This window comes from Acinonyx jubatus, chromosome B1, assembly GCF_027475565.1.
Source record: "Acinonyx jubatus isolate Ajub_Pintada_27869175 chromosome B1, VMU_Ajub_asm_v1.0, whole genome shotgun sequence".
NCBI classification, from domain to species: Eukaryota; Metazoa; Chordata; class Mammalia; order Carnivora; family Felidae; genus Acinonyx; species Acinonyx jubatus.
Window position 1 is genome coordinate 124,339,987 of NC_069382.1, and position 21,164 is coordinate 124,361,150.

The 21,164-nt window shown below is 36.4% G+C and overlaps 1 protein-coding gene and 1 long non-coding RNA gene across 6 annotated transcripts in view; one reads left to right on the plus strand and one right to left on the minus strand.

The window, feature by feature from the left end:
• Window positions 1-12,037, minus strand: part of SMARCAD1 (SWI/SNF-related, matrix-associated actin-dependent regulator of chromatin, subfamily a, containing DEAD/H box 1) — a 78,201-nt gene extending 66,164 nt beyond the window's left edge. For 2 of the 5 annotated variants that reach the window (XM_027060858.2, XM_027060856.2), the window contains exons 1-2: window positions 11,895-12,037; window positions 11,038-11,279 (exon numbers count right to left, since the gene is read on the minus strand). In XM_027060858.2, the coding sequence (XP_026916659.1) occupies window positions 11,038-11,227 (190 nt within the window). In that variant the 5' untranslated portion in view covers window positions 11,228-11,279; window positions 11,895-12,037. Of the gene's footprint in view, window positions 1-11,037; window positions 11,280-11,560; window positions 11,698-11,894 lie in introns of those variants that run through there. The other 3 variants (XM_027060859.2, XM_015086968.3, XM_053217117.1) reach the window with 3 other exon arrangements.
• Window positions 11,755-21,164, plus strand: part of LOC106988521 (uncharacterized) — a 188,719-nt gene continuing 179,309 nt past the window's right edge. The window contains exons 1-2 of the long non-coding RNA XR_003420697.2: window positions 11,755-12,154; window positions 20,154-20,196. This is a non-coding gene — a long non-coding RNA (uncharacterized LOC106988521). The remainder of the gene's footprint in view (window positions 12,155-20,153; window positions 20,197-21,164) is intronic.

Here is a 21,164-nt window from a genome sequence, read left to right on the forward strand (position 1 = left end):
TCACGTACACAAGTAACTGTTATAAAATATAATTCATGCCATTGACAGAATAAACAAAATGCTACAGGAACATGCAGGAAAACAGCCTACCCTTTCGTATAAAAACAATAAAAAAGCCTATCATGTTTCAGAGATAGAAGATGATTTTGGGCGCCTGGGTGGCTCAGTTGGTTAAATGTTCAGCTTTTGATTTTGGCTTGGGTCATGATCTCACACTTCATGAGATCAAGCCCCAGATGAGCCCTACATCGGGCTCCATGCTGACAGGGCAGAGCCCGCTTGGGATTCTCTCTCTGCCCCTCCCCTGCTCTCTCTCTCTCAAAATAAACATTTAAAAAAAAAAAAAAAAGATGATGATATTTTCTCATTACCAAAAGTTAATGGGAACCTCCATCATGAGAATATGCAAGAAGACTCCACGGTTCCAGGAAGTTTTTCCAAACTAAATTCCCCATTGGCGGTAGGCAGAAAAGAAGGCAATCTTATATTCCAAATTTTTCCAGTTTGTACCCATTCTCATATCTAAGTCTACCATTAAAAAAAAAAGAAGCATTTGGGGTGCCTCGGTGGCTCAGTTGGTTGGGCATTCAACTTTGGCTCGGGTCATGATTTCGCAGTTTGTGGGTTCAAGCCCCACGTTGGGCTGTGAGCTGTCAGCTCAGAGCCTGGAACCTGCTTCAGATTCTGCCCTCTCTCTCTCTGCCCTCTCTGCCCCTCCCCTGCTCATGCTCCATCTCTCTCAAAAATAAACATTAAAAAAAAAAAGAAGCATATAAGCCTGACACTAGTATCACCTTTCCAAATGGTCCAAGATCAAGGACCACTCAAAAACAAAAAATCACTACTAGGAGATTATGAGTTGACACTAAAGGAGTCCAAATTAATTTGATAATCCATATATAAAGTAGAATGAAAACACATAAACCTTTGTATCTATCCTGAAGACTTATAAAACTGTGCCATTTATGATACTCTAATTGTATTGCTCTACATGGTTCAATTCTCTAACATGGCAACTAACTCTGAATACCAAGTAAAACACATCACTGATTTACCTTTTTAAAAGGTAACCAAAATAATAGTAAAATCTGGGCAGTCTTAATTGGAATGTCATAGTAGAAAGAGAAATACCTTTACTATCTTCTAAAAGATAAACTATCTCTCTGATGAAAACTCTATAAAAAGACAAAGAATATACTGAATACAAGATTGAAGAATAGTTTCTAACACATCACTCTAAGATGACATGAGAAAGAAGCATCTCAGGTTTAAGCCAAATAAAAGATAAATATAAAAGATGTAAAGAAAAAGAAAGCCATGCTATTACTATTGGACAAAGCATGTGTTAAACTTGAGATACTTTTTAATAACAGAATTTACATCTACAATAGAAATATAACTGACATACATCGTAACTTCATATTAATAACAAGAGATAAACACTGCAAGATATATAAGGCAAAAAGTTAACAGAAACAAATATGAGGCTTTAACTGTCTAAGCTCTTAATAGCTCAAAAATAATTAAGACATAGATTAGTGCTTTTCAAACACTTTTGATTGGGACCCACTGTAAGAGAGACATTTGAAAAGTTTTTCTTTTTTTTTAATGTTTATTTTTGAGAGAGAGAGAGAGGAGACAGAGGAGAGAGAGACAGAGCACAAGTTGGGGAGGGGCAGAGAGAGAGCGATACACAGAATCCGAAGCAGGCTCCAGGCTCTGAGCTGTCAGCACAGAGCCTGACATGGGGCTCTAACCCAAAAACCGTGAGATCATGACCTGAGTTGAAGTCAGATGGTTAACCAACTGAGCCACCCAAGTGCCCCATTTTTAAATACATATAACTGAAATAAAAGTTTCAGAGGCTTTCTATTAAATGATACTTTGATAATTTTCTATTTATTCCACTCCATTAAAAAACAGTTGTATGTAATTAGTCAGGATCCAAGAAACTGACTTTATGACGCAATGTTTGTGTTCCACAGTTTGAAAAAAATTATATAAATAAAATTCATCTATTATTTGGCACATAATTATCTATCACGTAGATTATGTCATCGTGTCAAGAAATCTTACAACTTTTATAGAAAGTAATGGCAAATTAGGCCCCAAAGAAAATTTCAGTAAATTAGCTAAAGTAGAAATACTGTAGACCATATGCTCTGGTCATAAAATAATAAAATTAGAAATAAATGTTAATAAAAATACTGAAGCAAAATTTCACCTACTTAGAAATTTAAAAAAGAAAAAAAGCCACAGAAACCACTTCTTTCGACTTTCAGGTCAAAGAAGAAGAAAAAACAAAACAAAAAAAAAACCACTTCAAAATCTATGACCTACCGTATACATACCTTAAAACCACAGAATTAAGATAATGTTGTAAACAAATATAGAATTCGAGAAATTGATTAATGGCCTGTTAACATACAAATATACATGGGAATTTAGACTATAATGATGTTTCATATATAAGAAGAAAGGTTTATCAATAAGCTGTTCTGGGACAACAAACTAGTAAATGACAAATAATGAGCAAAGGAGAAAACAGTATCACCCATTCTTTGGTCCTGATAACAAAATTAATTCCAGATGAGATTTAAGATCAAAATAAAAATCAACACAAAACCCAACTCAGCAGTTTGTCTATCAACGCAGAACCTGATTCAAATTCATTAGTTTGGCTATCAAAACAAAACAACACAAGAAAGAAACAAGTACCAGCAAGGATGTGGAGAGACTAGAACCCTTGTGAACTGCTGACAGAAAAGTAAAATGGTGCAAGCATTAATGGAAAACATGTGATGGCTTCTTATATGATCTATCAATTCCATTTCTGGGTATATACCCTAAAGAACTGAAAGCAGAGTCCCTAAGAGATAGTTACACACCCATTTCACAGAAGCATTAGTCACAATAACCTAAAGGTAAAAGCAACCCAAGTGTCCATCCACAAATGAATGGATAAACAAAATGTAGTATATACACACAATAGGGTATTTTTCAGCCTTGAAAAGGAAATTCTGATACATGCTACAACATAGGTGAACCTTAAAGACATGCAAAAGGAAATCAGCCACTCACAAAAAGACAAATCCTGTATAATTCCACTTTTATGAGGTATCTAGAGAAGTCAAATTCAGAGACAGAAAGTACAAGGGTGGCTGCCACAAGCTGGGGATAGGAGGGAAGTGTTTAATCGGAGGGAAGAGTTTAATGGGAAAAAGTTTCATTTCTGCAAGATGAAGAATTCTGAAGTTTAATTGGACAATAATGTGAACATACCTAACACTCCCGCAATATGTATTCTTAATAGCAAAAATGGTAAATTTTATGTTTATTTTAGTACAATTAAAAATAAAAACACAGCTGTGCTGTATATATTATACATGTATATATATATAATAATATATTATTACAATAAAGGAATGCCTGTCTGATCAGGACTTATGCTCTAGATGCCATCAAAGAAATGAACAAATTGACCACATGAAAATGTAAAATTTCTCTATGGCAAACAACTAACAAGGAATCAAAAGAACAAAAGATTTTAAATTGTTTAACAGAAAAAGAGAAAAAGGAACACAGAAAAAGTCCAAATGGCTAATATATTAATGAAAACATACTTAACCTTAACATTAAGAAAAAAAATGAAGCAATTTCATTGCCTATTAAACATTAAAAAGGTGTGCAATATTTTGGCTTAGTATGAAAAAGTAGACCTCTAAAAACCAAACTGTAGTCTGGTGCAAACTGGTAAAGCTTTGTAGGGTACCTTGGTGATTACTAAAATATTACTAATATTCACTCTAATCTGACAATTCCATTTCCAAAAATTTTTCTACAGATTATACACAAGCTAAAATATCTGTGTAAAAGGATGGTCACTATAACATTCTTTTGATCACACACACACACACACACACACACACACACACACAAATAAAGAAAAAACCCAACCAACCAATGTCCATTAATAGGAAACTACATGAACTATAATACATCTATATAAGACATTCTGTAGTCATTAAAAAAAATTAAGGTATAGCATATAATATACGCTATACATATAGTAAAAACAAAAACCTGGAATATATACAGGCAGAAAAAAATGTGAAAGAATAAACACCAAAGCTAAGGGATTATAGAAGCTTCTTGTTACACAATATTGCATCTTTTTAAAATATACTTTATTTTGAAGGAAACAATAGCTAAGCATAGAATAAAATGGTAGAGAAAGGAAAGACAGATGAAATCATACACTTAAAATGTACTTAAGATTTTTACTTAAGTATGAGTATTCATTGTACTTTCTTCTATCAGAACAATTCAGCACTAAGCCTTCTACAAAGTATTGCTTTTCAACACTTGCACACATTAAGAAACCAGAACGACTATCCAAAGATATAGAGATGATTCACATTTTGGTGACACACACCTAAAAACCTTAGTATCACCTGGTTACAAAATCATGATGCTAAAATGATACACTCAGCTCCATTATTCAAAGGATCATACCTGTTTTACCATTTGCAGAGACTTCAGAGAACTTCTAAGCAAAGGAAGTGAAGTTAAAAAATGCTGATGTCTTGCAGCGCCTGGGTGGCTCAGCCAGTTAAGCATCTGACTCTTGGCTTTGACTCAGGTCATGATCTCACCATTTGTGAGATGGAGCCCTGTGTCGGGCTCTGTGCTGACAGCACAGAGCCTGCTTGGGATTCTCGCTCTCTCTCTCTCTGGCCCTCCCCTGCTCACTTGCTCTTTCTCTCTCAAAATAAATAAATAAACATTAAAAAAAAAACTTAACAAAAATGTTTTTAATGCTGATGTCTTACCCAAGGTCATACAACCTGTATGACACAGCAGTGCTCTCTGGAAATCTTTCTAATTAACAGGAATAATTTTAAATTTTTCTATTAAAAAGTTACTTTCAACATGACAACCACAGTGAAATGGCAATTATTTTAGGACACTGAATCTATTTCACTAAGAAATTAATCAAGCTTATACTAAAACGTTCCTCCATTCCAACCTCAAAATAATTGATTAACCCATTTATTTTTACTTTATCACTTTTTCTCCCCAGATAAAATGTGTCTCTATTTCTGTGTGACATTAAACAGTCTAGCTGTGCTCCTGTTCCTATCCCTAGATGCCTGTCTTCAGATACCTCCCGTCCCTTCATCCTTTCCCTCTCCACTAGCTTCTTCCCCTTGGCCAACAAGTATCTCAGTCCAACAATCCTGAAACATCTTTTGACACTGCCTTCCTGTCAAGTTGTTTCTCTCCCTTCTTGAAAGACTAATCTTCACTTCCTTACCTTTCTACTGAAAGGGTTAAAGGTCTGTAAAAGGTTAACCGCAACGTCTAATTTCCAAGGAAAGTGGTCTCTATCAGTTCCCATCCAATTTGACTTTTCTACAGTATTTGATACTGTTCACTATACACAAAACTGAAAACTCACCTTTCTTTAGCTTTCAAGGTACTATCAGTTTCTATGACTACTCTAGTTATCCTTTATACCTCCACTGGTTTCCCTTCATCTGTCCATCATTAAATGTTTTTTACCATACACTGTGCTTGGGGACATGTTTTAAATACTATAATGATGACCCCCCAAAGTTGATTTCTCAGGTTCCAACCATCCCTGAGCTACAAATTCTAATGTTCAACTCTCTACTAGATCTCGCTTCTAAAATAGGAGAGCTGAGGGGCACCTGGGTGGCTCAGTCGGTCAGGCGTCCAACTTCAGCTCAGGTCATGATCTCGCAGTTCGTGGGTTCGGGCCCCGCATCAGGCTCTCTGCTGACAGCTTGGAGCCTGAAGCCTCCTTTGGATTCTCTGTCTCCCTCTCTCTGTACTCCTCCCCCACTCACACCTGTCTCTCTCTCAAAAATAAATAAACATTAAAAAAAATAAAATAGGAGAACTGAAACTCAACATGTTTTAGTATCTTTCTCCTAAATACACTAATTCGGTAGACTGTGCCAATCACCCAGCTGTTTAAGCAAGAAATATCTGAGTTATCTTTAAACTCTCCACATTTATTTAAACAATTTTTAATGTTTATTTATTTAAGACAGAGAGAGAATCCCAAGCAGGCTCTGCACTATCAGTGCAGAGCCCAACGTGGGACTCAAACTCATGGACCATAAGATCATGACCTTAACCATTATCAAGAATCTGACGCTTAACTGACTGAGCCACCCAGGTGCCCCTAAACTCTCCACATTTACTTGATCACCAAATACCATCAAATACTGAAATATAAAATTTCCCTAAAAGGCCTCCTCTGTCCTACTATCATTTTCCCATATTTAGACTTCAATTAATTCAACAGCTTTATCAATGGTCTTCTCATACTAAAATGCTTTATAGTGTATACCAAAAAAAGTCCATCCTTCCTGGCACAGCATAAAAAGGCCCCTCACAACCTAGCAGTTTACATTTCTATCTTTTCAGCTTCATCCATACAGCCCTAAACCTCTTCTTCCACAGATAACATAACCTTCCTATTCCCATAGACATACCACACTTCAAAGCAATATATATTTTCACCTCTTGTTCACCAAATAAGCCCTGATTCATTGTTTAGGGTCCAAAGTAATCTCTCTGTGACTCTTCCTGATCCTGCCCAGGAAGAATAGATGAGCATTTTTGAATTGCATTGCAATCCTACACTATTTAACATCTTCCCCTGTGAGTTATTACGTTATACCATTTTAACTATGTATGTATACATGTCCTTTTCTCCTCGTGCTCCTTGAGGATCAAGCTTTGCTCATATTTTTATTCTTTATGCATAAAATATAAGCTCTTTCCTCTCTCATGTGCCATCATTTTATTCCCTTGAAACTCACTGTGGTCTCAAAAAGGTCAAAGAAAAAGAGAGAAATAATGTGTAAGCAATAATCATTAATAACTCTGGATACAATAAAAGCAAAATAAACCTGAGAGGGAGAGGTGCCCACAAGTTAAGTGTATGTCATCTCATGTCCAAAAGCTGGATTGGATCAAGGGAGCCTGTCCTGTATCAAAAGCAGTTTCAAGTGACCATGGCTGAAGAATGCCTGACAGCTATGGGACTGTTTCAAGATTATAAACAGGAGGAAGGATATTTTCAAATATTTGTACAATTACTAGTATCACCCCACTTATTCAATACTACTTCCTTCAACACATATTTATTAAGAGCCTACTATACAGCAGTCATTGCTCTGAACAATGGTGAACAAGTAAATAGACAAACTCTCTGCTCGCATGGATATCTTCTAATAAGGAAGACGCAAATATATAGTCCACGTTAGGCAGTAATAAATACTATATAGAAAAATACAGTAGATACAGCTGGGGGGGAGGGGCTGGAGTTGCTACTTCAAAGACTGTGATGGGGAAGGCCTTCTAAAGGCAGTAAATATATCACTAAGCCCAAAGTTATATGCAAATATCAGCAGGAAGGGTCTTGGAGGCAGAAGAAAGAGCAAATGGGAAGAAGGAAAGATTGCGCTGTACCTGCCATATTTTTAAAAAGTATGGCTGGGGGCGCCTGAGTGGCTCAGTCGGTTAAGCGTCTGACTTGGGCTCCGGTCATAATCTCATGATCTCATGATCTCACGGTTCGTGAGTTTGAGCCCTACATCGGGCTCTGGGCTGACAGCTCAGAGCCTGGAGCCTGCTTCAGATTCTGTGTCTCCCTCTGTCTGCCCCTCCGCTGCTTGCACTCTGTCTCTCGCATTGTCTCAAGAATAAACATTAAAAAAAATAAAAAAAAAAAATAAAAAAGGTGTGGCTGTGACACAGTAACTCAGTGGTAGGAAATAAGATCTTAAGATTGGTAAAATTAAGAGTTAGCTGAAAGAGTCATTACAGGTAATTTTTACAATTCCCATCCTATTTATGAAATTAGATGATTTATGGGAATGCAAGCTGGTGCAGCCATTCGGGAAAACAGTATAAAGGGTCCTCAAAAAACTAAAAGTAGAACTACCCTATGACCCACAAATTGCACTACTAGGTATTTATCCAAGGGATACAGGTATGCTGTTTTGAAGAGGCACATTCACCCCAATGTTTATAGCAGCACTATCAACAATAGCCAAAGAATGGAAAGAGCCCAAACGTCCATCGATGGATGAATGGATAAAGATGATGTGGCGTGTGTGTGTGTGTGTGTGTATACATGGATACATACGTACATAATGGAGTATTACTCAGCAATCAAAAAGAATGAAATCTTGCCATTTCCAACTACGTGGATGGAAATGGAGGGTATTATGCTAAGTGAAATTAGTCAGAGAAAGACAAATATCATATGACCTCACTCATAAGACTTAAAGAGACAAAACAGATGAACATAATGGAAGGGAAATAAAAAATAATATAAAGACAGGGAGGGGGACAAAACATAAGAGACTCATAAATATGGAGAACAAACAGAAGGTTACAGGAGGGGGATGGGCTAAATGGGTAAGGGGCACTACTTACTACTCCTGAAATCATTGTTGCACTCACTATACGCTAACTAATTCAGATGTAAATTAAAAAATAAGTAGAATTAAAAATTTTTTAAAAATTAGATGATTTAGACCTGATTTAGACCTGATTTAGACCCTAACGCTCCATTATAAATAAGCAAATATAGCATTTATCACACAATGGTAGAGTAAGAAGTTATCATACGGTGATAAAGGAAGTAAGGTCAAAATCCACATCCCAACCAATGAGTCCCTAATCTCCATTATCTAGTTAGGATTCTAAACGAACTTCGGTACCTTGTCCTCTACTGGGGCCCAAACTCCAACACTTGGTCAGCATTCCCCACTCCATGCTAAGTTGCCTCAGGTCTTGTCCGACATGCTACATTGGGGGCAGCACATTTAATTATTATTTGAATTTTTAAAGCCATGCCCAATGGCTGAGGATGGGTCCCTTATACCTATTCTGATGTACAAAACTACCATTTTTTTCAATAACCTATTGTTTAATCTCATTCCTCCTACAGATTTGGTTGTAAAACTTTGCCCTTTCTTTCTTTGAAATATTTCTTATCTGTTCCTTCTCCCTTTCTATCATAATCAAGTTTAGATTAAAAGAGCTTCCTAAATGAATTCTCTCCCTTCAAAAAATGTACAGTACTCATGACTGCTAGACTGATTTTTCTTGACAAAACAACTTTCTTTCATCATTTTACCCTTCTATCTGAGAGGGCTTTAATGGATCCCTAGTAACTACAATGTAAAATTGAAACCTAACCTTTGTTTTTAAGATTCTTCCAAATTCACAGTACCACCTACAGTCATCTTTTCTTACCATTCTCAGAACAAACTTAATTTTTATATTTCCCAATGTCATGAAGACTACCCATGTGATTTGTAAAGGCAATCTCAGTTTGTAGGAAAAGTGTACACATAAGGGAAAAAAAATCCCAATAAAGGTGAATAAAATCTCCTTAAACAGATAAAAAAAGTAGACCAGCATCTTCTGATTGAAAGAGACAATTAAGAATTTCACATTAATACTGATAAAACATTCCACTGAGCTCCAGTTTACAAAGTGATTTTTATTCTACAGATGAAAAAATTGCTAATCTCAAATTGTAAGTAATTTGTCCAATGTCTAATTTAACTAAAATGAAGCAGCCGAGACTTCTAAGGATTCAAAATCCCATGCCTACACATTGGCCTTCCCAGCCCTCTCTAACTACATAGGAAACAGACTAATACATGTGTTGTTAAAAGATTAAAGTACCTGGGTGTTTACATATTAACTAGAGCATGTTATGCAGAGTAGGTATCTATTGAAAGAATGGACACAAGGACATCACTCCTGGGCTTCCGTGGTTCCCCCACAGAATTTGGACAAGTTCAGAACCTTTCATACAAACGAAGCTTTTCCAAATGTGACTCCTCATTACCACATAATTCAACCTACCAAATCATTCCACCATGTTCCAATTATACCCAAGTATTCTGAGGTGTGATTCAAATGATAACTTGTAGGGAGTCTGCCATCACTGTTAAACAGAAGACCAGCAAACAAAATAAGATACCAACATTACAACATATGTATTACCAATCTTGTCAGGGCCACATCAACATAAAAGCTGCTAGGGAAATACTGAGTTTTGCATTAAAAAAGGAATTACTAAAATAAACATTAAAATAAAACTTCTAATATTCTTTTCACCCTTCAAAAGAAACTGCATAATGCAAACAATTAAAAGTGTATGCTCAGTAATTAGATTGCTTGGATTTGAGTTCCAGTGCTATCAACTTCCTAACAATTTAACTTCTCTGGGTCTCATTTCAACAAAATGTGGATAAAATCTTGCAGGACTGCTGTGCAAATTAAATGAGACTGCGTAGTACTCAGTATTATGCCTAAAACGTAAGAAGAGTTCAAATATATTCTGTTAATTGTTCAAAGAACATAGATTAAAATGGAAATGCTAATTTTTGGCTTCCTCTCAAATCGTGTTATTGTCTGTGACAACCAGCTTAAGAAGTTAAAAATGGTTCATTCACCTTGAAGAATACCAATTATTCATTTGCACCCTGGGGAATCTCCAGAAGTCCAGTGGTGGCAAAATCTGAATGAGATCTGCTCTTCATTTGTTCAGAGGTGGTCTTCACGCACCTTGAGTAAAGTCTGGTTCATACTAAGTGAGCAATTATTTTTTGGAAAATACCGGAATTAATATAAACGCCTGGCCAAATAGCAGACTCAGTCTACATCATAGGACTGAATCACCTAGTTTCTCTTCCAGCAGCAACTATTCTGACCTAAGGATGACCTAAATTCAGATATCAACTTCCATCACTGGGCCACATTCCAAGAACTCATATAAAACTGAAGAAGCTATGGATGCTCAGTTGATGGTACAATGGTGCCTATGGCAGCCCCAAAGCCGTATTTAAAAGCGCAAGGTGGAGAACAATGTATTAGTACATACAACATCAAGAATAAATATTAGAATCTCTTCTGCTTTTCATCTTCTAAATACCTCTTGATGCTACATCAATTTGCAACATTGTAACTCACCTGTTTTTTCAGTTATATCTGAATCAGGTGTGCCTGCCCTGCTACCCTCCCCTTCAGCATTCTCCTCTTCAGCACTAAGAGAAATTGGTGAAGAAGGGCCAGGCTGGGAGGGTTGGGGGGTTGCTTCGGGCACTTCCTCAATCTTACTCCTTTTCTCAAAGCGAAAACGGTCCAAGTTGAAAAGATTCATATTGGCAGAAACCACCACCACCCTGTGGAATTAAGAGCTTTAAATGAACTATCTGCAGGAAAAAAATAAAAAGAGAAAAAGAGGCCATGAAAACAATATAAAATATACAAAGCCTTAGCAGTTCATTCCCAAGGCAATTAAGAGCACACAAACATGCCAGTGGCACAGGATGACTATTATGGCTGCGCCTCATTGTTAGGCCACAATGATCAGAAGGTGAACAGGGATATCTTTTTAAAATTTTCCATTTCTGTCTCTACTCCCCTTCTTCACCCCCCTCCCCGCCCCGCCTTCCTCAAACCACACGCTGACCCTCGTGCAACCTCCTCTTACCCCAGCACGCGCAGGCACGTTCCCCACTCTAACCCCCTGCGGGCCGCGCCCCCGCCCACAGTGAGAGGCTCCCTGCACTACGGTGCTCCCTGCCTCGAGAAAGGACGTGCCAGGGCCCGCGCCTCGATACTGCGGGGACACAAAGGGGCCAAAGAAGGGGAGCGGCGGAGGCCGTGCTGGCGGGCACCCGCCCGGAAGTTGACGCGGCGCGATCCCAGCTGAGAGGAAGCTGATAGGATCAAGAAAACACAGGGAGGGTTCAGAGGTGGAGAGTGTGCTGCAGCATCTCTTTTAATGATCACCCAATCGCCCTCCTTCTTTCTTTAGTACTTACAGTCTTGCAGGCTCGATGCGATGTAACAAAGGTTGAAAGAAAAAATAATTCCTGGCGTGGGGCGACGGTAGCCGGGCCGGGACCTTCCAAAACAGCACGGAGAGACCAAAGGAGCGCGCGGTGATGACGCAACACGCAGCTTAGGCTTTTTTTTCTTCCCCAGCGACGCGCGAGCGGAAGATGTCTAGGCGCGCGCTGTTGCCATGGTAATTCATACCCGCCTCTACGCTTGTGAGCTCGTTTATGGCCTCTTTCTCCAGGTTAGCTAGAGAGTTATTAAATGAAACAGTAATAAATTGCGCAATGGCAATAAGTAACATAATAATAATATAGTATTTTATATATTATGTATAATGTGTTGTATAATTTATACATAGTATCATGTTGATATTGTGCTAGATATTTTACCTGAATAATCAACCCTTACATGAAGCCTTTTTTTTTTATACAAAAAAAGGAAACTGAGGCCTGCAGACGTTAAATAATAAGAAGTAAAAAGCCGGGTATGTTGAACTTCAGAGCATATGAACTGCCTCCCCACTGTTCGCTGGATTGTTCTTAGAGTGGAATATGACCGTTCATATGTGTTGACCGAAATATTACCTTTAGAATATTTACTCTTTTTGTTCTAGCATTTGGCTAAACAGGCAGTTTCCTGTGTTTTAATTTGATCCTCTGGTTGGCATTTCCCTTAAAGAGAAATTACTACAAAACATTCTGCCAAATACACTGGCCATTGTAATCCTAAATTGGCATTCTACTTTATAAATCAGTGTTTTGAATTGTATAATTATAACATGAACCCACAGGTTTATCAAATGCAGGCACACTTATAAAATCAACTGTCTTGACCCATAAAATTCAGAATCAAAGCCTGAACAATTAAGATTTCATTATACCTATTTTTGATATGCCATGAAATGCACCAACTTAGTGCACGCATGGTAACTGATGTGATCAAGGGATATAACAACTTATACATAGTAAATGATTTTTGGTGGTAAGGAATATTTGCTGTAAGATCTACTCTCAGCAACTTCCAAATATGCAATAAAGTATTATGAGCCATAGTCACCATTCAGTACATGTAATTTTAAAAAAGAATATTTGCTTTATATTCAGATAGATCTAACATTGAAAATGGATTCCACTAGCTGAATGACTTTAGGCAAATAATATATCACTTCTCTAACCCTTAGTTTCCTAATCCTATATATGTGATTGATGATTCTGTTGATTTCTTAAGGCAATTTTCTACAGCACCCCTTGACATTTGTACAACTGGAGCAAGAGTGAAAATTGAGACCCACACATCATATGTCTAAATATTTAAACATAAATACAGTTAGCAAAATGTAAAAATAAAATACATCCTATTGCCCTATTTTGAAAATAACCTGGAAAGCCGGATTGAATTTAGAATTTCTGTTTTGGACAGCATGTGGATGATTCAAGAATTGGTTGGCATATATATCCTGCCTTCCCTGTATCATGTCCTCCCATTCATTTTGATACCATTAGGAGCCTGGTGCTCATGCATATGGACACCCAGCTCAAATGCCTAGCTATAACTCCATCTAGTGTTGCCATATTTGTTTAAAAAAATAAAGGCTTTTTTGTTAAATTTGAATTTTAGATAAACAATACTTTTTAGTAAAAGTATGCCCCATTAAATATTTGGAACTTGCTTGTTCTAAAAACTTATTTGTTGTTTGTTTGAAATTCAAATTTAACAAGATATCCTGTATTTTCTTTGGCAAACCTATTCCTGCCCTACTGCTTCATCACCTTTTGGGCCTAGAAGCCTTTTTGCTTCATGTTGGATCTAAGAATATAGATACTGGAAGTATCTGTTGGCCCTCAGCAGGAAAGACCTGGGTAAAAGTCACTGCTAGCCTTCTTGGAGCTGTGTAAGCAGAGACCTCAGGGACCACCTACTCAAAAGCATTCTCTAAAATTGAAGGCATAGGTTTTGGTCCCACTGATTCCTTGCTCTTTGGGGTTGGGCATAGCAGGAAAAGAGCCAGAATTGAGTTCTGTAAAGCAGTAGGTCCAGTAGAGGGACCACTCTTGCCCAATTCTTTTTTTTTTTTTTTTTAATTTTTTAACATTTATTTATTTTTGAGAGAATGTGAGTGGAGGAGGGGCAGAGAGAGAGGCAGACAGAATCTGAAGCAGGCTTCAGGGTCTGACCTGTCAGTACAGAGCCTGATGCTGGGCTCTACCTGTGAACTATGAGATCGTGACTTGAGCTGAAGTTGGATGCTTAACTGACTGAGCCACCCAGGCCCCCCACTTTTGCCCAGTTCTAAGGGTGGGATTGTTCTATAGCATTCACTGACCTGGGAGTCTTGGAATTTTCCATGATAGGGATTTTGCTTGATTGTGGATTAAAAGGTTAAGGGAATATATAACAAATAACACAGACTGGATGGCCTCTACAACAGAATTGTTTTTTTCTCAAAAGCTCTAAAGGCTGGAAGTCTGATACCAAGATGTTGGCAGGATTGGCTTCTTCTGCTTTATCCCTCTTTCTTTGGGCTTCTTTCTCCTGTGTCTTTAAATGGTCTCCCCTCTGTGCTTGTGACTAATTTTCATAATTTAATTAAATGACCACATTTTAACTTAATTACATCTCTAACAACCCTATGTCCAAGTGTAGTCACATTCAGAGATAATGGGAATTAGGACTTCAACATATAAATTTGGAAGGGGTATAATTCAGCCCATAACAGGAGGCAAAAGAGTGGAAGGATTGCTATATGAACCTAAAATCTTCTAAAATTATAGCAGTAATTGGGGCTAAAAACCAGTCCTCTGACTTTTCTTCCTTATGACCCTTAATATGGTCATTCTCCAAAATTCAGTCCTTGGTGTCCTGCTTGTCTCACTCTACTCTTTCCCAGAGTGGGCTGATTATAGTGGTAACTAAATATATTTGTCAAATCTTACTCAACTCTATACTTAAAAAAATTTAATCTTGGGGTACCTGGGTGGCTCAGTCGGTTAAGCATCCAACTTCAGCTTAGGTCATGATCTCACGGTTTGTAGGTTCAAGCCCTATGTCGGGCTCTGTGCTGATGGCTCAAAGCCTGGAGCCTGCTTTGGATTCTATGTCTTCCTCTCTCTCTGCACCCCCGCCCCCCACATTCTGTCTCTCTCTCAAAAGTAAATAGACATTAAAAAAAATTTTTTTAAGGCTTAATCTTATTGTTTATAAGTTGTAACTCAATAAACTTAACACATTTTGTAAAAAGTGACTATCAACATTTAATTATTGATATGGAAGAAAATTTGAAAACCACCTTTTCCCCTAGAATGAAGAGGGAAAAGACAAAGAAGTGAAATCAATGAAATTTAAAAAAATAATAAACATAGGATCAGAGTACTGAGAAGGAAACTTTGATTAATTATGACCTGAGCTGAAACCAAGACTCAGATGCTCAACTGACTGAGCCACCCAGGTGCCTCCCCCACCCCCCCTTTTTTTTCCAGAAAAGACAGTGTACAAAAGGGCAAAAAAAAGTCAGAACTTGTTCCATAAACTAAATGCCAGAAATTAATGATGACACAACTACAAAAATGGGGAGGGAAAATATTGTGGCTCAGTAATTGTTTAGATTATCTATATGCTGTTCATTGATGGGTAAAAAAAAATTCAAACTTTTAATTCCTTGAAAATATATCTTCCTTAAGCTGTTCCTAAAGACATAAATCCAGCTGACAGGGTCAAAAATGAGAATTTCAAGAAAGCAGAATTAATGGTGTAAAAGTATTCTGTTGAGACTAAACACGGTTAGGACTTAATAATTGTAAGTAGGGTATATTTGTCAACATTTTGTTGCATAACAACCACAAAATTTGAATTGCATAACTCATTAATCTTGATTGGCTAGTATGGTTCAAGTTCAGGCTACAATGCCTGTCTGCACATAGTACATGTTCAATAAATATGTGTTGAGCGAATGAATGATATTAATAACTATATAAAATGCCTTATGCATACAGATAACCACAAAGAAATGTTAAAATAAGCTGAGTATCTTCAAAATGTTACATGTCATGGAAGAATGACATAAACCAGAGGTTTTTTCTTATTAATTTTTTTTTTTTTACTTTTTTTTTATGTAAGCTCTGCACCCACTGTGGAGTTTGAACTCACAACTCTGAGATCAAGAGTCACATGCTCTACCAATTGAGCTACCCAGGCACCCTTTAAACCAGAGTTAAAACAAACAAACAAACAAACAAAAAACTCAGGAAAGAGGTAATGTAACTCAAGAAGGGAAGGAAAGTAATATATATATATACATATATATACACATATACATATATATATGTATATATATATACATATATATATGTGTATATATATATATTTTTTAAATGAATACTAAACTAGATGTGACACATAATGCCTAAAGAGAAATAGCAGGTGAAAGGGAAAAAAATAAAAAATAAAAGAGAGGTAAATAGATTTCAAGAGAAAATAATAAATATTGAAAATAAGCAAAGAAGATCCAACATAATTATAATAGGAATCACTACAGATGAAAACTAAAACAAAGCTTGGAAGAAATAACTAAAAGTTGTAATTCCAAAAGTATTTCCCAAAAATTAAAAAGATTTGAAACCATATATTGGAAGAGCATATAAATACCTGTGAATATCAACCCAGATGGCAAATAGCAAGACATATTCTAATAAAATTTAGACTTAAAAATATTTTTTTAATTCCTTAAACATTTAGACAAAAATAAGCAAGTGACCTATAAGGGAAAGAAAATTATATTACCATCACAGTTTTAACAGCAAGTCTTTATGCTGAAAGTAAATGCAACATTGTATCTAGGAAGCTCAAAGAAATAAAATGTGATCCAAAGATTTTATATTGGGCAAAAAGTGCTTTTAAAATATAAAGGCACAGGGGTGCCTGGGTGGCTCATGCAATTAAATGTCTGACTCCTGGTTTTGGCTCAGGTAATGATCTCACAGTTTGTGATTGAGCCCTGCATCAGGCTCTGCACATTGGGTTCTTCCAAGCACAGAGCCTACAAATGTGTGTGTGTGTGTATATATATATATATATATATATGTATACATATATGTGTATATATATACATATATATGTATGTATATATATACATATATGTACGTATATTTATACATATGTGTGTATATATGTATATATGTGTGTATACATATATACGTATATATACATATATACGTATATATGTATACACACATATATACATATATACACACACACATATGTATAAATATACGTACATATATGTATATATATGTGTGTATATATATATATGTATATATATATACACACATATATAGGCACAGATAAACTATTAACATCGTGCAGGAACTCTATGGGTGTTGTTCTCATGAGTACTCCTAAAGAATTTATTTGAAAGCCATCAAATATGTTTAAATCCATCAGCTCTTTTTTGATTTTCTTTTTAAACTGGTTATCTTTGGAGAATGAAAGGAAAAGATAATTCATTATTATGAAAATTGACAAGTATAGGAAAAGAATCAAGTTTTTATATTGCCTTTACTCAGAAGGGTTCTGCTAGGTAATTAAAAGATGAGAGAGAGTGTTTTTTTATAAAAGTATTCCAACTAGTAAATGAGAAAGAAATGATAAAATCTGATCACTCAGCAAGCCTGGCCCAAATTCCTAACCTATAAAATCATAAGATACAGTAAAATGGGTATTATTTTATTTATTTTTTTATTAAAAATTTTTTAATGTTTATTTTTGAGAGAGACAGAGTTGTGAGTGGGGGAGGGGCAGAGAGAGAGGGAGACACAGAATCCAATCCAGACTCCAGGCTCTGAGCTGTCAGCACAGAGCCCCATGTGGGGCTCAAACTCAAGAACTGCAAAATCATGACCTGAGCCAAACTTGGATGCTTAACCAACTGAGCCACCAGGCGCCCCTAATTCACCTTTTAAGTTAAAATAAATATTTATGTAAGGCTGCTGTGATGCTTAATTTTATGTATCAATTTGACTGGGCTAAGGGATGCCCAGAGAGCTGGTAAACATTTTTGAGTGTGTCTCTGAGAGTGTTTTGGAAGAGTTTAGCATTTGAATTGGTAGACTGAGTAAAGAAGATTGCCTTCATCCGATGTGGATAGATATTACATAATTCTTGAAGGGCCTGAATAGAAAAAAAGGTAGAAGAAGGGCAAATTCACTCCTGCTTGACCTGGGACATCCATCTTCTCTTGCCTTTGAGCCTGTTTTCAGGCTTTCAGACTTGGGTCTTGGGCTTTTGAAGTAGAGCACCAGCTTTCCTGGACCTCTAGCTCGGAGCAGGACTTCTCAGCTTCTAAAAGTGAATAAACCAATCCCTATAATGAATCTCTTTCTGTATACTTACATATATTGTACCAGTTCTGTTTCTCCATAGGCTCCAGACTAATATAGCTGCCAAAATCTTGTTAATTGCTTGTTAGCTTTGAAATAGGCTCAGTGAAAATGTTTTATAGAAGCCTCAAATTTCTTCATTAAATAGGAGGAAAGATTGTCAACATTTTATTTTTATTTCTTTTTGCTTTATATTTACCAAAATAAAACCATGAAGCAATTCAAGGAAAGAGAAATCCTTCCAAATTTGAAGTGAATAAGAAGCAAAACAAAATAATAAACAGCAACAGAGATTAAAAATAGGGTTTGCAAACCTGGATCCTTTCTTAACTTGATATCTTAAAATGTAAACCACGCCTAGTTGGTAATGGAAACTTGTATAAACTAATCTTACCTCCACACATAAATATGAAATGGAAAATACAAGATACCAAGTCATAAAACTAAGTAGATCTTTCTTCTTTGGTAACAAGAAACTAAGACAAATATTACCAGTTTGTAAGTAAATACTTCTTTTCTCAAAATAATAATTCATAATTTGGTGAGGTAGAGGGGATGGTCATGAACCTCTTTTGAGAATCTGATTTTTAAGAAGCCATGGAATGCTTTAGAAAAACCTGCATATGCATGTTATGGATTGTACATAATTTCAGGAGGGTCATGTACCCCCTAGTGCTCTGTGCTCTTCATAGTGAGAAATTTTTTTTTTCACATTGATAAATTCTGACACACAGGTCCTGAATCCTCATAACTGGTGGAATTAATGATGATTCCATTCCTATATGTGCCTTTTAAAAAAAGTTCTATTTAAATTCCAGTTAGTTAACATACTGTGTAATATTAGTTTCAGGTTTACAATATAGTGATTCAATGCTTCCATACAATACCCCGTGTTCATCACAACAATTGCACACCCTAATCTCCATCACCTATTTAACCCATCCTGCCACCCACCTCCCCTCTGGTAACCATCAGTTTATTCTCTATAATTAAGAGTCTGTTTCTTGGTTTGTCTCTCTCTTTTTCTCCCCTTTGCTCACTTGTTTTGTTTCTTAAATTTTACATATGAATGAAATCATATGGTATTTGTCTTTCTCTGACTGACGTACTTCACTTAGCATAATACCCTCCAGTTTGTCCATGTCATCACAGATGGCAAGATTTCATTCTTCTTTTTATGGCTAATATTCTGTTTTATATGTATACCACCTTTTATTTATCCATCATTAGTCAATGCATAGTTGAGCTGTTTCCATAATTTAGCTATTGTAGATAACGCTGTACAAATGTAGGCATTCATGTGTCCCTTCAAATCAGTATTTTTGTATTCTTTGGGTAAATACCTAGTAGTGAAATTGCTGGATCATAGGATAGTTCTATTTTTAACTTTTTGAGGAACCTCCATACTGTTTTCCAGAGTGGCTGTGCCAGTTTGCAATCCCACCAACAGTGTAAGAGGGTTTCTTTTTTTCCACATCCTGGCCAACACTTGTTGTTTCTTGCATTTTTTAAATTTTAGCCATCCTGAAGGGTATGATGTGATATCTCATGGTTTTGATTTGCATATCCCTGATGATGAATAATGTTGAGCATTTTTTTTTCATGCATCTGTTAGCCATATGGATGTCTTCTTTGGAAAAATTTCTATTCATGTCTTTTGCCCATTTTTGACAATTCATTTTTTGAGTGTTGAATTTTATAAGTTCTTTATATATTGTGGATGCAAACTCTTTATCAGATATGTCATTTGCAAATATCTTCTCCCATTCTATAGGTTGCCTTATAGTTTTGTTGATTGTTTCCTTTGCTGGGCAGAAGTTTTTTTTGAAGTTCCAATAGTTAATTTTGCTTTTGTTTCTCTTGCCTCAGGAGACGTATCTAGAAGGAAGTTGTGATGGCCAGTGTCGAACAGGTAACTGTTTGTGTTCTCTTCTAGGATTCTAATGATTTCATGCCTCCAATTAGGTTTTTAATCTATTTTGAATTTATTTTTGTGTATAGGGTAAGAATGTGGTCCAGTTTCATTCTCTGGCATGTTGCTGTCCAGTTTTCCCAACACCATTTGTTGAAGAGACTGACTTTTTCCCATTGGATATTCTTTCCTGCTTTGTCAAAGATTAATTGAGCATATAGTTGTGGGTTGATTTCTGGGTGTTCTATTCTGTTCCATTGATCTCTGTGTCTATTTTTGTACTAGTACCCGTACTGTGTTGATCACTACAACTTTGTAATAGAAGTTGAAGTCCAGAATTGTGGTGCTTCCAGCTTTGCTTTTCTTTTTCAAGATTGCTTTGGCTATTCAGGATCTTTTTTTTTTTAATTGCTTTTTAACATTTATTCATTTTTGAGAGACAGAGAGAGGCAGAGCATGAATGGGGGAAGAGCAGAGAGAGAGGGAGACACAAAATCTGAAGCAGGCTCCAGGCTCTGAGCTGTCAGCACAGAGCCAGATACTGGGCTCAACTCACAGGCCGCAAGATCATGACCTGAGCTGAAGTTGGATGCCCAACCAACCCAGGTGCCCCTATTTGGGGTCTTTTGTGGTTTCATATAAATTTTAGGATTGTTTGTTCTGGCTCTGTGAAAAATACCGGTGGTATTTTGATAGGGATTGCACTAAATGTGTAGACTGCTTTGGGTAGTATAGACATTTTAACAATATTTGTTTTCTTAGTCCGTGAGCATGAAATGTTTTTCCATTTATTTGTGTCATCTTCAGTTTCTTTCATCAGTGTTTTATAGTTTTCAGAGCACAGGTCTTTTACTCTTTTTTGGTTTATTTGTGGGTATCTTACAATTGGTGTAATTGTAAATGGGATTGATTCCTTAATTTCTCTTTCTTCTGCTTCATTATTGGTATATAGAAATGCAGCAGATTTC